General features: G+C 43.6%; 2 protein-coding genes across 3 annotated transcripts; both read right to left on the reverse strand.

The window, feature by feature from the left end:
• Positions 1–251: 251 nt before the first annotated feature.
• Positions 252–9079, reverse strand: zfyve9b (zinc finger, FYVE domain containing 9b). Of its 2 annotated transcripts, XM_023407984.2 has the most exons (16): positions 8937–9079; positions 6470–7290; positions 6228–6327; positions 5939–6141; positions 5669–5780; positions 4576–4698; positions 4191–4346; positions 3813–4037; positions 3644–3726; positions 3395–3499; positions 3149–3299; positions 2330–2410; positions 1879–2041; positions 1562–1667; positions 1292–1471; positions 252–965 (listed from the first exon to the last, which is right to left on the reverse strand). In XM_023407984.2, exons 1-16 carry the CDS (start codon positions 8998–9000, stop codon positions 804–806), a joined length of 2835 nt encoding a protein of 944 aa, XP_023263752.1. In that variant the 5' UTR covers positions 9001–9079; the 3' UTR covers positions 252–803. The 2 variants fall into 2 exon arrangements, 1 of the variants encoding a protein (XP_023263752.1); XR_015437356.1 differs by lacking the exon at positions 252–965 and having other exon boundaries at positions 1444–1471; positions 1879–2156.
• Positions 9080–9401: 322 nt separating this feature from the next.
• Positions 9402–14079, reverse strand: btf3l4 (basic transcription factor 3-like 4). The gene is made up of 6 exons (XM_023407981.2): positions 14000–14079; positions 13456–13517; positions 11824–11937; positions 11456–11657; positions 10033–10092; positions 9402–9767 (listed from the first exon to the last, which is right to left on the reverse strand). The coding sequence occupies exons 2-6, from the start codon at positions 13507–13509 to the stop codon at positions 9721–9723; spliced, it is 477 nt and encodes a 158-aa protein (XP_023263749.1). The 5' UTR covers positions 13510–13517; positions 14000–14079; the 3' UTR covers positions 9402–9720.
• Positions 14080–14366: the final 287 nt, after the last annotated feature.

A 14366-nucleotide genomic window follows, 5' to 3' on the forward strand; every position in this document is an offset into this window, starting at 1 on the left:
AAATTGTCCATCATGGAGCAGAATGCCCGCCTGTCTGTGTGATTTATTATTAACAATTAATGTAGCTGTTTGAGGCGTAGCCAATTTAAAATATATATTGTTTCATTTATAACTGACAGGGTAACAAGATAATTGCAAGGGGCCTTGAGATAAATAGGGTAGCAAAGAATTAAAAATGTTATATCTTAATGGAAACCATCAAAACAATGTAAGGAGTGTTGTGCAGAGCGTCCTGGATAAACAGCCAGTGATTCAGTAATTGTTGCGCGTTTAATTCCAGGCTGACATTACATTTCATGAGCAGTCAGTTAAAATACATCCAGTATGAAAACATTCTTCAGGCATTCATTCAGTGTGCATCAAATTGCTACGGAGCTACTACATACAGTACTTCAAGTCATTCTCTTTTTCTGTTTGCTTTAGGGTCATGGGGCTGAATCCAGCTCCCACTTTAAAGGTATTCTCCATATTGGAAATTGTATTGAACATTGTGACATGAATGATTTTCAAGCTATGAAATTGCTACTACAGTGCAAGTGCAGCACCCTGATCTGATGGTCCATCATAGGTTTCATGCGTACCCAGATTGTCTGCTGCAGGGTAGAGTGAGATCAGAAAACCACTAGAGTCAGACCACTTCTCTCTACTCGTGAGTGGATGAGATGGATGCAGACCTTGGATGTGGTCTGGTTCGCCCTTTGAATGCTTTTATTGCCCTGGAACAGATGGCAGCACTGATGAGACGTGCTGGAGACAGAGTTGTGGTCAGGGTTAAAAAGATGAACTAGTAGGGTGTGTGCGCTCTAAGTGATGTTCTCCAGGATGTAAAAGATGAGCTCCATCACAATGGGCTCGTCACCCCTCTTGCGCCCCCTGCTGTGTATGACAGGGATCAGCACGCTATCCAGGGCATTGAGATACTGAGCTGGGAGGGGCTGCCCATTGCTCCCAGCCACAAATCCCACCTGAAATTACAAAGCAAACCACTAATTAGTTTTAACGTAGTCACACCCAGGAGCCTATTAACTATAAACTTTACAGCTATGCATGATGTGAGTCATATGTTGCATGCTCTCCTCATCGTAGATGGACCGCAGATGAAATTGTTAATTTGTTAGTAGAATACTGCCTATTCTATAGCATAGAAACTAAATGTTTTACAGCTAAATAAAAAAAATTATAAATTATTACTGGAAATTCATTAAAAGGTATTCTGCCAGATTTCTGTCTTAACTAGGAGACGGACACATGAGGCCAATTTTAACCAGATATATTGGACATCTTTTCTGACCTCTTGAGAATCAAATGTGACACGCAGCCCCAGCTTGGCCATCCCGTCCTCTTTGAGCAGTTTGAGGTGTGGACACAGCGCCAAGCAAAACGCCCGGGCAATCCGCTCTGTTAGCCGGTTGTGTTCAGCAGAGTCGGTCGTTCCTCCTTTGAGATGATCCCCCCTCTGCAGGAAGAACACCTGCACAACACATTCACACACAAATGTAAAGGGAGGAGGACAGGTTCAGGTGAACTTCAGTTGATATTTTCATCAGATCTTCATATGTACTTCTGTCCAGCGGATGATTTTCCCATTTTCTTTGTATTCTGACTTCTGGAACATCTTCGTGCTGCTGATGGACTCCATGGATTTCCCATCGATGGGGCTTATAACTCTGGGGGATAAAAACATTTAAATGACTACATGTACCAACAACTCACCACACTGACAAGAAGGTGAGATTATGAGGACTGTAAATACAAATACAGCCTTTTAAACATTTTGATTAATCTATGTTTGAATGTGATTGTTATATTGTTCTCTTTCAGCACAACAGCTTCATCCTGCAGCTGCCACCTGAACTTCAAACAGGTGGCCACACTCACCCCTTATTCACAGTGCATTTCTCCTCCACCCACTGTATACAAACGAGCTCCTGGCTGTCTGATTGGTCGAGCCGTCCACAGGTGACGGTGTAGTCTTTCATCTCCCGTAGCGACCGGCGAAGCTCGGCCATGGTTTCCACGGTGATCTGCACCATTAGCCCATCTGGGGAGAAGGGATAGCGATACAGGAGAAACACACAAACAGACACCAACGGGGAGACACAAACACACACACACACTCACATACATCAACATGTACACACGCCTTGACAAACAGTCTGTTAAAGTGTACACAGACACACACATACAAAGATCAACACACTCTGAATGAACAAGTTTGAAGGCAGGGATGTTAACATGCACTACTTAAAACATGCAAACAAGGAATATCCTGCAAGCAGGAAGGTAAAAGTCAAGGTGAAGCTGACTCCCCTCTGATTGGACATCCTACCTTCTACAATGCTGGACTTGGCCAGGTACCCTGCAGACGCTTTCAGAGCACTACTGAATATAAAAAAGCATGATCCAGTTACTGGAAGAAAGAAAGAAAGAAAGATAGAAAGAAAGAAAGAAAGGATCTTTAGAGACAGGCTTTGACTGGTGGTTTCAATCCAGTTAGGTCTTTTCAGTGAGAAGAAAAAACTATCATGTAGCATCATCTAGTGTTATACAAGGGAAAGTGCAGCACTGACTGGCTACAATCAAGCACTAGCTGCGCTTAGCATCCCTTACATTAGCCCTTGGGCAGTTTCCAGAAGAACTACTAACTTTGTATTCACAAAGTTCTGTTTTAATCTGTTATAATATGAAATCTTAATCTGTTATAATATGAAATCTTCATTTTAAATATTAATCTGAAATATGTTGAGCATTATTTTATGTGTAGTTCCACATTATTACATGTTTAATATCTTTGGGAATGCTTAAAATTCAAATTATAGATATTTAAAATAGAAATTAAAATTCAATTTGAATAAAGGGTTAAAATTAATAGATTGCATCAAATGGTCTTTGGAGTTGAATAAATGAAAAAATCACATTGAATTTAGCTCTTGTGCTCTTTAGTATGTTAATCTCTTACTTTTTACTGTAATAAATCAAATCATTAATTTAATACTTATATTTCAGTATCAGTATCGGCATCAATCAATCAGAACTTTCCCCTTAATTTCTGACGGCAGTGAACGTCCTCCATTACTATTTGATTACAGGGTGTTAAGCCCAGACTCTGATATTGTGATGTCTCTTCCAGTATCATGTTATGCCCCACCTTTGCGTGGCTGATTGTGGATGCTGATGGCTTGGGTCTGGTACTGGCCGCCGTCTCCTTGCACACAGATGAGGTGGGAGTCTGCGCTCTCATTGAAGCACGCCCCTATGGCCAGCACATGCTCATTGGACTTATTCAGAGCCTTCATTAGCTAATGCCAGACAAGTGAGCAGAGAGGGGGGAAGGATGACGAGAAGGACATAACCGTGGCAAATAACTGTGAGGCATTTGAAGGCTTAGTGTTACCTCATTATAGCCAGTGGTCGGTATCTTTATGCAGGTCCTCTGAGCCTCTAGATCCACAGTGAGGCCCGGCACCATTGGTAGGCTGTAACGGTAATTCCTAAAGTCCTGGAATAGCAGGGGGCAGAAACAGGTCAGGGTCTATTAGGGTAAGTTTGGTAAAGGTTATACCACTAAACTTCCTATTAATGACAGTAAATGTGAGTTTTGCAGCACCACCAAACAGAAGTTGTTACAAAATGTCCTACTCACCACTAGTAGTCTCATTATGGTGTGACCTATTTCCGCAAACAAGGGCTTCCTAAGGCGCACACTGTACAGAGGACACGGGTAAACTGGGAAAACAGAAAGACAGTGGGTTAACCTGAGAGGAAACCTGCAGCTGTACAGATGCAAGATTTCATACTAACACCTGGCTCACATCTGTACTCGGCCCCCAGTCGCAGCATGAGACGCAAGGGAAAGGCTTTAGCCCAGGCCACCTCTGCTCTGTGGACCAGCAGGCCGAAGAGGTAGGGCTGGTTTGGCAGAGGTAGACCTTGAAGGGACTGGAGGGTGGAGTGAACATACAGGAAGCCTGCGTGCTCCTCACTGCCTAAGAATCGACTGCCGAACAGGGAGAGCGACAGGTGTTTCACGACCTTCCCTGCAGAAATGAAGGAGGAAAAGAAGAGATGTGTAATTATAGTAGAATGAGCACTTTGAGGGAGATGACAGTCAGTGCGCTAAGGCAGTGCAGTCAAAATAACCTGTTGAAAATAACTGCGTGTAATGCTGCTTTAGCATGAGCGGCTCCGACCTGTGAGGGTGTCCCTGTACAGCTGGATGAAGTGGCTGAAAATGTCTTTGGGGAAGCTTTTCTCCTCAGGCAGGCACTGCAGCAGCACCACCACCTCCACCTGGCCCACAGCATGCATTCCCTTTGTCGTCACGCACCAGCACTTCCTGTTAACATCTGTCACACAATCAAGGCACAACCTCACGGGTCTACAAGGACATTTTTCAAAGAGAATATAACTTCCAAAATAGAGACATGCAGTGTAGTGAATGTGACAGTATGAGGTATGAAAAGGTGTAAAAGTCATTCTTTCTGATGGAATTTTCAAATCGGCTCTTTTCTAGGCAGCGTAAACAAATTTTTTAGGAATGACACAGTATGAATGAGATAAAAAAAAAAGACGTACAGTTGACCAGCTTGACCATAGCAAGTAGGTTGGCATTGAGGACAAACACCAGGGGCTTGGGTCTGCCGCTCTCCAGCTCATGGATGAGCAGCATCTCGGAGGGCTGCTCCTCCACAGTGTAATCTGAGGAAGAAAACGTAGTATCACTGCCATTACACTGCAGTATCTTTGGCGGGCACTCGTGCTTTCAGCTTGCAAGAGCCATTAAAAAAAAAAAAAAAAAAAGAAACTAGATAAACATAAAAGATTCATGTGGGAAATTTAATTACATAAAGCTGTGTAAGGATTAATAACCATTGCCTACACCCGGCTCTAAATAACATGCAAGGACAGGAAGTTTTTATTAATGCTATCATTTAAACGCCTTTGTTAAACCAGGCAACATGGGTCCACATTATTATTTACAATAACAGCACTAGGGAGTAGCCATGATTATTAAGTGGGAAGAACCACAGAGACTTAGATAGGTGCCTTGCCCAATGGTATATTGATGGTGGGGCAGCTTTGTGACAAAGACGAAGCTGAATATAAATCAGAGGGGTATTTATACAAACTTGTGTGGTGTGTTCTGAACCGCATACGTTTGTGTGATGATTATGCAGCAGCCAGGTGTTGGCAATGCATGATTTCATCCTAACCTCTTTAAATCTGAGGCCGCAAATGTATATGCATGGACGGGCTGCATATGTCTGCGTCCTGCTACCTTCAGGTGGCTGTAGGGATTTAATTACCTGAAAGGAATCCTTTACAGAGCATAAAAGTAAGTTGTGGATGACAGGTGCTGGCAGGAATCACTGATTAATCTTTCATTCAGAACAGACACGCTTAAAAGTGTTCATTTAGGTTATTCAGTTGTAAACGATGCTGTCATTTCACAACATTTGCACTTTCTTTTGTCATCACCAAACTGTCCTTGACCTCGTCTTGTGCTGCCTAATTTGCATGAAAGTCACATCTCTTTCTGCCTCTCCTCCATGCAGCCTTGAGCAAGGCATGAAAGCATATTTCAAGAGCAGGAAATTGCCCGTATGTGTGCTACCATGAACAAAAAGGCAAAGTCGTTTTTGCTCACATTGGATTGCACCTGTCTTACCTCCTTTGACTCCTGTGGAGGTGAGGATGGGAGGCAGGCCTTCCAAGGGGATGAGGTTGGTAGAGCTGTTCACTAAAGCTGTGGTGCCCCAGCCATAAGGACCACAGGCCTCCTACAGGAAGAGGGAGACAGAGGAGTGGGCCCAGGTTTGTTGTGCAAAGAATCGAGCATATAGAACCCTAAATGCTGACATTTATGATTTGTTTTTCAGTTGATCGAGTTTCATGTCCTCTGTAGTCTGTCTGTGCTGTTATTTTTTGGTGATCCTACATTGATAGATGTCCCATGTGGCCGCAGGGTTCTCCTGATCTGTGGTGAACCCACAGGACTTTTAACCGTCCCGCCCAGCGCTCGCCTCATCAGCGGTGAGAACGATGGCCCTCTGACTGGTGTGGTCGGAGCAGACTCTGACTGCTTGTTGGCGAGGATTTCATCAGCGAACCACACCCTCCTTTTTCCCCTTGGAGGTGTCCCTGAGGAGAAAATGTCAGAATTAATTATGCCAAATTTCTTTTAAAATCTGTAAAACTTTAACAAGAAATAACAAGAGAGTCCTCACTTTTAATGAGAGTCGAGTGACAGGAAACACAAACTCGTCCCTCCTTGCCATCCAGATGTGTAAGTCTGAACTTCAGACTGGAGCAAAGTGAACAAAATACCTGACGATACACACATGCACACACCACATAAGGACGGACACATACATGACACACGACTATCAAATCACTTTTTACTTGGGGGCATCGAATTACATTTTATTTGAAATGTTTCACAAAACATAAACATACATTTTTTCCTCACCTTCCCACAAGCACGGCAGTGGTGCCTCCTCTTAGTAAATGTAAACTTTACCCCACACTTCATGCAGACCTGTGCTTGTGCATCAGGGATCCACACTGGTGCCACCTCCCCGAGGACACTGCCCCGGTCCTTGGACAGGATACCAGCAGGGCTCTGCTGACACTCATTATCAGGATCCCCAGGGGAGGCTGGAGTCTCTCCCACGGCTCCTTCCCCACTGGCTGCCTGGGCCTTGCTGGTGTTTGTCTCATCTCTTCCGTTAGCTTTGGCCGTCTTTAACTGACTCTGGAGCTCCCTGGACACCCTGCCATATGCCTCCTCATGTGAAAGAGTAGAAGGTGCTGCAGTTGCCTCTGAGCTGCAGGGCTGCTCTTGTTGCTGCTGCTCCAGCCCGCTCTCCTCCAGCTCCTTCTCCTCAATCACAGAGTCCTCCTTTGATGGGAGAGCCTGGTGTTTCTTCTCCTCCACCTCCGCCTCCTCCTCTGGCCACGCAGCTTCGGCAGGGCTCAGCACCAGGGGGCTGGATGACTCCCCGAAACAACTCTCGCCCCATGAGGAGATGGCGGTCACAGTGCAGCTGCCCTCCTCCAGCTGGGAAGGTGAAGCAATTTTGGCAGGATGCTCAGATGGTTTCTGCTCGCCATCTGGCGCAAAAGTGGTTCTGACTGTTGCATCTGAAGCAGCTTTAGAAGGAGATTCTGGTCTGATCTGTCCGCAACCCAGTCTAGGTTTTGACACATCTCCATCTTTGAGCACCAGCAGGCAAGGTCTGTTCAGCCAGTGATGCTTTGTGTGCTGAAGAGACGGATTGTCTCCTTCATCTGTTTGGAGGGGAACATGATGATATCATGAACGATCAATGGCTCTATTGCTCTTCCTGTCAAGCGCGCACACACGCGCGCACGCGCGCGCGCACACACACACACACACACACACACACACGCACCATGCATGCATACACGCTCATTAATAATGACTGCAGGTGGAAAAGCTGTGTTCACATGTGCTAAGTGGCCATTTAACAGCATGTGTTAATTCATACTATCACCTCTAACACACCTCGCAGCTTTCAATCATCACTAAAGGCAGCACTATCTTGTGGTCGTCCTTGAGAGCTGTGTCTGAGCTCATCACAGGATGTAGAGCTATGTGGACTATTGATACAGAACCAATACTAGTTGTAGAGGCGATTGATGACACCACATAGCTGCTGGTTCCCCAGAGAGGTTCAGTATTGGTTCTGTGTTTAATTGGCTCTGTATAGCGTCTCATATTGAACGATTTTTAAGTTGCAGGTTTTCAATCTAAGAACATTTGCTGTTTGTTTTGTTGTTGTTTTTTTTTTATCTTGGTCCATTTTTATATGCCCTTGGTAATATACCAAACACACATTAACACATGTGCATGGTAATAAAATGATTTGGATCCAAATCATCCACTGATAACCTGAGTGTGTACTCCATGTAAAAGACCTCCCCATTCATAATCTTTACAGCAGATTCTACAGAAAGGTGAATTACTTGGCAGTTACTGTCTCAACAGCACTTCCCTAACATGATGACCACATAATAACCATTGCTGCACATTACAGGCACGCAGTGCAAAGGGAGTTAGAGCTTCCAGAGCTGGTGTTTCATTGAGCTCGGTGATACGAGTGATTCATGAATAGTTATGACCCAGGAGAAGACCCCACTGAAGAAGTCATAGGTTCAGCAACCCATTACAGCCTGTTCAGTTCATACATGACATATTTTTTTGCTACATTGTTGGATAGGAGGTTTGGCACAAAATAGCAAAAAAAAAGAGACATTTGATGTAAAGGATCTCGTCCCATTTATAAAAACAGAGTGAAATAACTTTTCCAGGTTAAACTGCATTGCAGCCCCTTCACAAAAACCATCTCTTAAAAAAAAAGGAAAAGAAAAGGCGGGCCGTGTGTTTCCTGCTGCGGACCACACAGTGATGATTTCCCGAAACGGCGACGAGGCTGCACCGAGCCGACTCGCTGAGCTGAGCTGAGCGCTCGCTTCCCGGGAAAGTGACGCATTCAACGCACGTGCAAATGTTTAATGCGCTCGCAGGCACCGAGGCCGGCGGCAATGCGACACTCACCCCGCATCCCGTTACATCAGACCACGCAGGACACTTCACTGAGGTGATGTTTATTGGTGGTATTTGAGCGCTCTGCGGACAGCGTGTGTATGTACGCAGCCTGTCCTCACACGGGAATGTGCGCAACACACACACACACACACACACACACACACACACACACACACACACACACACACACACACACACACACGTTTCAGGTGATGCGGACTATGCGCGCAGCCAAATGCTGTATCAGCGGATTCTGTGACAAACACAGACGCGCAGTATCATCATCCTGTAACACAGAGGCAATGAATGGGGAGTAGGCAAAAATAAAGCATCCCCACCCCAGTGATATCAATGCATCTCTTACCCTCTGTTATTGCCCCCAGAAGGCTTTCGTTCTCGTCGTCCCGCGCAGTGAAGAACTTCAGCATTTTATCCCGTTACATCTGAGTGCCGAGGAAAACGGATTCAAGCAGCAGTTTCTTGCTGACAAGAGGAGGATGGGATGATTTCGCCTCTCTCCCACCCCCCCTCTTCTGTGTGATCTCCCTCCTCCCCTGTGCCTCTCTGCAGCTCTTTGAGGAAACTCAAGAGGTGTGCAGAAATGTCCCTCCCCAGTTTGGTGTCTACACAGCCAGCAGAACAGCGAGCAAGCCAAGACAACAGAGCTGTGGTGCCAGATATGTAAAGCCTGCCTGCCTGCACAATATGTAAAGGTCTCAGCATCTCAGCATCATTGTAGCAGTAGATTATTTCAATGCAAAACTACATAACATCCATTTAAACCATTAACAGTATCAGAATCTTCTCAATGACCACAGCACCATCTAAAAAATGTTAAATCACTTTTATTTTGTTCCATAAACAAACAAACAAAAAAATCTTAAGACTAGTTTTAATGACCACTGTAATCCTGACCATGACTGACAACGTGGTGAAGGGCTTTAACCGTTTACCAGGAGGGACTATTTCTTTTATAAGTGCACAAGCCAGTCTGAGGAGGACGTCCTTGGGCCATTGTAAAGTATAAAAGTCTCTGGTTTTGTTGGGATAGTGTCTGATATGTCTGGATAACTAGACTTAAAAACACTGGAGCAGGGGTCTCTCGTTTCATTGCAGTCCAGTCCACCTGCGCATGAACCTCATGTGTGTCAGTTTGCCTCGTTCTTTGAGGCTTCATCGAAGTTCTCCACCAGATCTGCAAAACAACAACATGATGTGAATTACTCAATCAGAAAAACAGTTTTGCATGACACTGTTTTTAACCATTCTTCAATATGATGCCAAATGCACTAAGCTGAAATTTTTTTTTTTTTCAAAGAGACAAAATACCACTGAGAGGATTTACTGGAACTAAACAATACACGAATTCTGGGATGGCATTATGAAAGTTTGTTTAAATGTGTGTGAGTAGACAAAACAAGTCGTTACTTGTAGACTTTAATATATCTAATGGTCCGTACCTGGAACATCATCGTCCTCTTCCTCAATGTCCTCTGCCTTTGGAGCCTTGCTGTCGAGAGCTGAGATGAAATGTTGAAATAAAAAATAAAAAAAGACATATTATAGCTTTATCTTTGGCTATTAAATGATTGTAACCAGGACTGTAATATTTTAGGATAAGTCTGGTGATGGTCTATATTTTCCCTACTGTCAAAAACAATTCATTCTGCTGACGAGTATCGTCTGTGTGGCCAAAGCCTGATACAGCTTATTCTTCTGTCATAGAGCTCCATGTTCCTGAGTGATATTATCCTTTATTATGACTAACACTGGCACTGTAGTTATATTTGACACAATCACTACAAATGTGTATTAATCCGCAGCTAAAAATAGTCCCCAATAAAAGCACTATTTACTCCTGAAGAAAGAAATATATATAATAACACAGTCCATATCTTTTTATGAACAAAGATGCCCTTGGTCCTAAAGAAGGAAGAACTGTTACTACGCTTCAACCAAAACACACTGCTTAAGAATGGACTGTAAACCCAACAGAGGAACAACATCCTTCACAGATTACAGACTGATGATAGACTTCACTTTTCTATTAGTCAGTGACCATCACTGACAGTGGTGCTGCGACCTCCCCTCGCTCTTCTGACCTTACTGCACACAATACAACTATCCATAGTCAAGCAGTCATTTATTCATACAGCCTGAAATCTGAAATCCGTTTCATAGGACTTTACAAATTGTACAACATACCACAGCCGCCATCTTTAGACTGTTTCACTTTCATGGATAAAGGGAGAAGGTTTAGGGAGAGCAACAGAGACGCTGAGTTCATGATAAATGAATGTTTGGTCACTGGCTGGATCCTCTGTGTTTACACCAGTCCCCACCACAACCTGCTCCCGACGGCTCAACATCTTACCCATGAGGACGTCAACCTCAAGCTGCAATAAATATTTTTACACAAGAACGAGGCCTCAAACCAAGTTGTCCCAGCCCACAGTCCATAGTATCAAGCATGCTGCATTTATACACGTTGTATCCAAGCTGCACTAGACAAGACAGGTATGTAAATACACACCATCCTTATCATCCTAAACCACAAAGGAGGTGTTGTAAGAGTTCATCTTTCCTGGGAATGACGTTGTGGTGATTAGTCACAGGAAGTGACTAATCTTCACTAAAAGGCAAAATATAAACCGTCTCCTTGACAGCAGTGAAAACGGGACGTTCCAACATTGGAGCGCCTTCCCTCTAAGTTGATGCAAAAATGATTTTTAAATTCATATTTTTTTCGTCAGTCAGCTCTCACCTTTGCAGATTTAAATCAAGGCTCGTTGCACAGTTATGACACAACTTCACACCGTCCTGTTTTATATGAACCGTCAAAAGTCACAGGTCTGATACTGTAGCTACAACAAGCCCACCCACCTTGCCGTGGGAACTGTTCTGCCAGTTTGCGCAGGCTGCTGAGGCTGTCCGCGCCCAGCTGACTGAGGATGCCCGGAAGCATCTCCGTCAGCTGCTTGGTCTCAGCGTGACCCGTGATGGCGAAGGTGTTGGCGGACAGAGACGCCTGAACTTTGGGGTTGTTGAAGTGGATCACAGTCCCGTCGTCCTTGATCATGTTCACCTGTGAAAAGAAGACCACTCAGTAAACACACAAACAAACAAACAAACACACACACACACACACAAACAAACAAACACACACACACACACATGCAGTCACATGTATGTACCAAAAAGGTGTCTTAACGACTAAGATTTCCTTGTATAGTAGATCCATATCAATTTACCTCCTCAATTCCAGCAATATTGTTGACAGCCAATTTCTTTAATGAACTCTGAAGCTTTTTGTCATCAGCTGTTGCAGTTCTGTGAACCACCTTCTTCTTTCTGCGCGCAGAGCCCTGAAACAAAAGTGGACAGAGGCCTCAGACAGCACCAGGAGGAGAAAAACAGAGGAGGAGGAGGTAATGGTGGCCACAATGTGTTGAAGAAATTAATTTTAATAATTTAATGCAAAGCTCTTAATTCAACACTTATAAATGAATCTGTTTATTGTACATTCTGCTCAAATTCTGTTGAGCAGCTTGGCACTGCTGTCTTTGAGAAGAGTTGACATAAATCCTGCAGCAGCTTGTTGCTTTGTGTTATACGGCTAAATAATCACTTTACATGGACCAACTCTGTTGTTTTATTGCAAAAAACTCAAATATTATATTTGAATAAATCTTAATACAAGCTATGATCATTTGAAAGTGGAAATGTAAAGTTTATTGTGAAACACTGCGTTTATCTGTATTCATGCTGCTGTAAATTAAAAAAGCATCATGATGCCACAATAACATATACAACAAACTTTTAATTACAGCAGCAACTTTTTTTGGCCTTTTTATGCCTTTATTAGATAGAACAAGTAAAACAAGAACTTCAGGGAGAGAGTGGGGGAATGACATGCAGCAAATGGTAGGGACACTAACCAGGGACTCGCTGCTCAGGCCATTTTGAGCCTGTGTGGCATGCACCCTAAAAATTCAGCTATCAGGTTGCCCCCAACTCACAATTATTTTCATTATTACTGATTCTGTAGCAATAGTTTAGTCCATGAAATATTGGAGAAATGCTCATCACAATTTCCCAGAGACCAACAGTCTAAAAAGTATTCTGCCATATAAAACATGCAAAACCTCCACATTTAAGAAGCTGTAATCAGATCCTGTATTTGCATTAAAACATGAATGACACAATTTGTAGGAGACACAATGATTCAGCTACGAGAATAGTCACCTGTTGATGAACAAATCTATTAATCAATTAATTGTTTCAGTGCTACAGACAGCATCATTTGATGTAGATTCTCAAAAATGACTATGAATAATAAGTGTGAATTTTAGCAATAAACAGAAGGACAGAGGAACACTTTGTGCTTCCAGTTAGTGAGACAGGTGTGTAGGAACAGGATGAATGGATCTGAAGTAGGAAACACTAAAGAATCCCACTGTCTAACTTGCAATAATCAATTTATTTGCAATGTTTCAGTGCTAGACCTTCATCAGGCACCAGGCATAAAAATCCATCACTGAAACATTGCATATGAATTGATTATTGAAAGTCAGACTGTGAGCGGGATTTTGTCTTTGTCAGTAGGAGTGTAAGCCACATCTTCAGACACAGTGTATAATGGCACCACCCTAATCCAACTCTACATAAATGCTGTTAACACAACATAAAACTTGTAAATAAAAAGCATCATCACTATTTATAGCAGTGCCAATGCCTTAATTTAAAGTGACAGATGTCTGGTTTAGCTTTCTTTACACACACACACACACACACACACACACTTACAAAATGCCCCAGCTCAGTTAGCATTACACTACATACCACAATCAAAACAGTGGACCACTTGCTGGGTGTCAACTCACCTTTCCACCTATCCGGACCTGGGCTTGAAGTTTTGCCAGTTTCTCTTGATTCATGTTCTCACCTACAGCGCCACAGAGAGATGCAGATGAGGATGAAAACAACATCAAAGGTAGATGTAAGTAGCTAAACGACAAACATGCTGCAACATTAGCTGCAGCAAACAACATGAGCTGACCAGGACACACACAGAGACTCAGCTGATTCAACACTGAACCATCGAGACAGACCGACAGAAGAGACGGGACAAAGAGGTCTGCGATAATATCTGAGACTAGCTCCAACTTGTCTGATCAACCTGTTCTGTCTGTGTGTGTGTGTGTGTGTGTGTGTGTGTGTGTGTGTGTGTGTGTGTGTGTGTGTGTGTGTGTTTAGCTACTGCAGAGATGAAAACACAACACGGGGGCCTAACGGACTGAACATACACACACACACACACACACTGTCCGACAGCTCCGCTCCGACCTCACACCAACGACCACGCACTTCACACACACACACACATACACACATCGCGAGCGCTTATCAACATTTATCATCACAAACCTGCTCAGACGTCCACACACAAACACACACATGCGCTGCTGAAAGATGGAGGTTATGAGGAAGAGATGACGTCACATACCATATGGATGTTTTCCTTCTTCTTTTTCTTCTTCTTCCTCGTCGTTTCCGACCATGTGGAGGACTTTGGGAGTTGTGCTGCCACCCATAGGACACTTGTATGGACGACACTAATAAACGCCAGTCCAGTATAAAGTGATAGTTCCTCACGTGAGTGTGAAAAAACTTCCCCCTCTGTAAGATACTGACTGTTGACGATATCAGACAAGATTTAATGGCGAAAAAAGTAAGAGAAGCTCCAAAGGAACTTCAGAAACTAAGAATGTGCCTTTGGAGTAATAATATATAT

The sequence above is a fragment of the Seriola lalandi genome, unplaced genomic scaffold (genome assembly GCF_002814215.2).
Source record: "Seriola lalandi dorsalis isolate HSWRI2012SDOR001 ecotype SW California unplaced genomic scaffold, Sedor1 jcf7180002054353, whole genome shotgun sequence".
NCBI classification, from domain to species: domain Eukaryota; kingdom Metazoa; phylum Chordata; class Actinopteri; order Carangiformes; family Carangidae; genus Seriola; species Seriola lalandi.

What these genes read in the sequence shown, in the direction of transcription:
- zfyve9b (XM_023407984.2), bottom strand. Translation starts at nt 9,000, where the DNA reads ATGCTGAAGTTCTTCACTGCGCGGGACGACGAGAACGAAAGCCTTCTG. An exon ending in CCATAATGAGACTACTAGTG is followed by an intron (nt 3,500 to 3,643) that starts GTGAGTAGGACA and finishes CTGCTATTCCAG; the next exon opens with GACTTTAGGAATTACCGTTA. An exon ending in AAATCATCCGCTGGACAGAA is followed by an intron (nt 1,472 to 1,561) that starts GTACATATGAAG and finishes TGTGTTGTGCAG; the next exon opens with GTGTTCTTCCTGCAGAGGGG.
- btf3l4 (XM_023407981.2), bottom strand. Translation starts at nt 13,509, where the DNA reads ATGAATCAAGAGAAACTGGCAAAACTTCAAGCCCAGGTCCGGATAGGT. An exon ending in AGGTCCGGATAGGTGGAAAG is followed by an intron (nt 11,938 to 13,455) that starts GTGAGTTGACAC and finishes CTTTTGTTTCAG; the next exon opens with GGCTCTGCGCGCAGAAAGAA. An exon ending in ATATTGCTGGAATTGAGGAG is followed by an intron (nt 11,658 to 11,823) that starts GTAAATTGATAT and finishes TTCTTTTCACAG; the next exon opens with GTGAACATGATCAAGGACGA.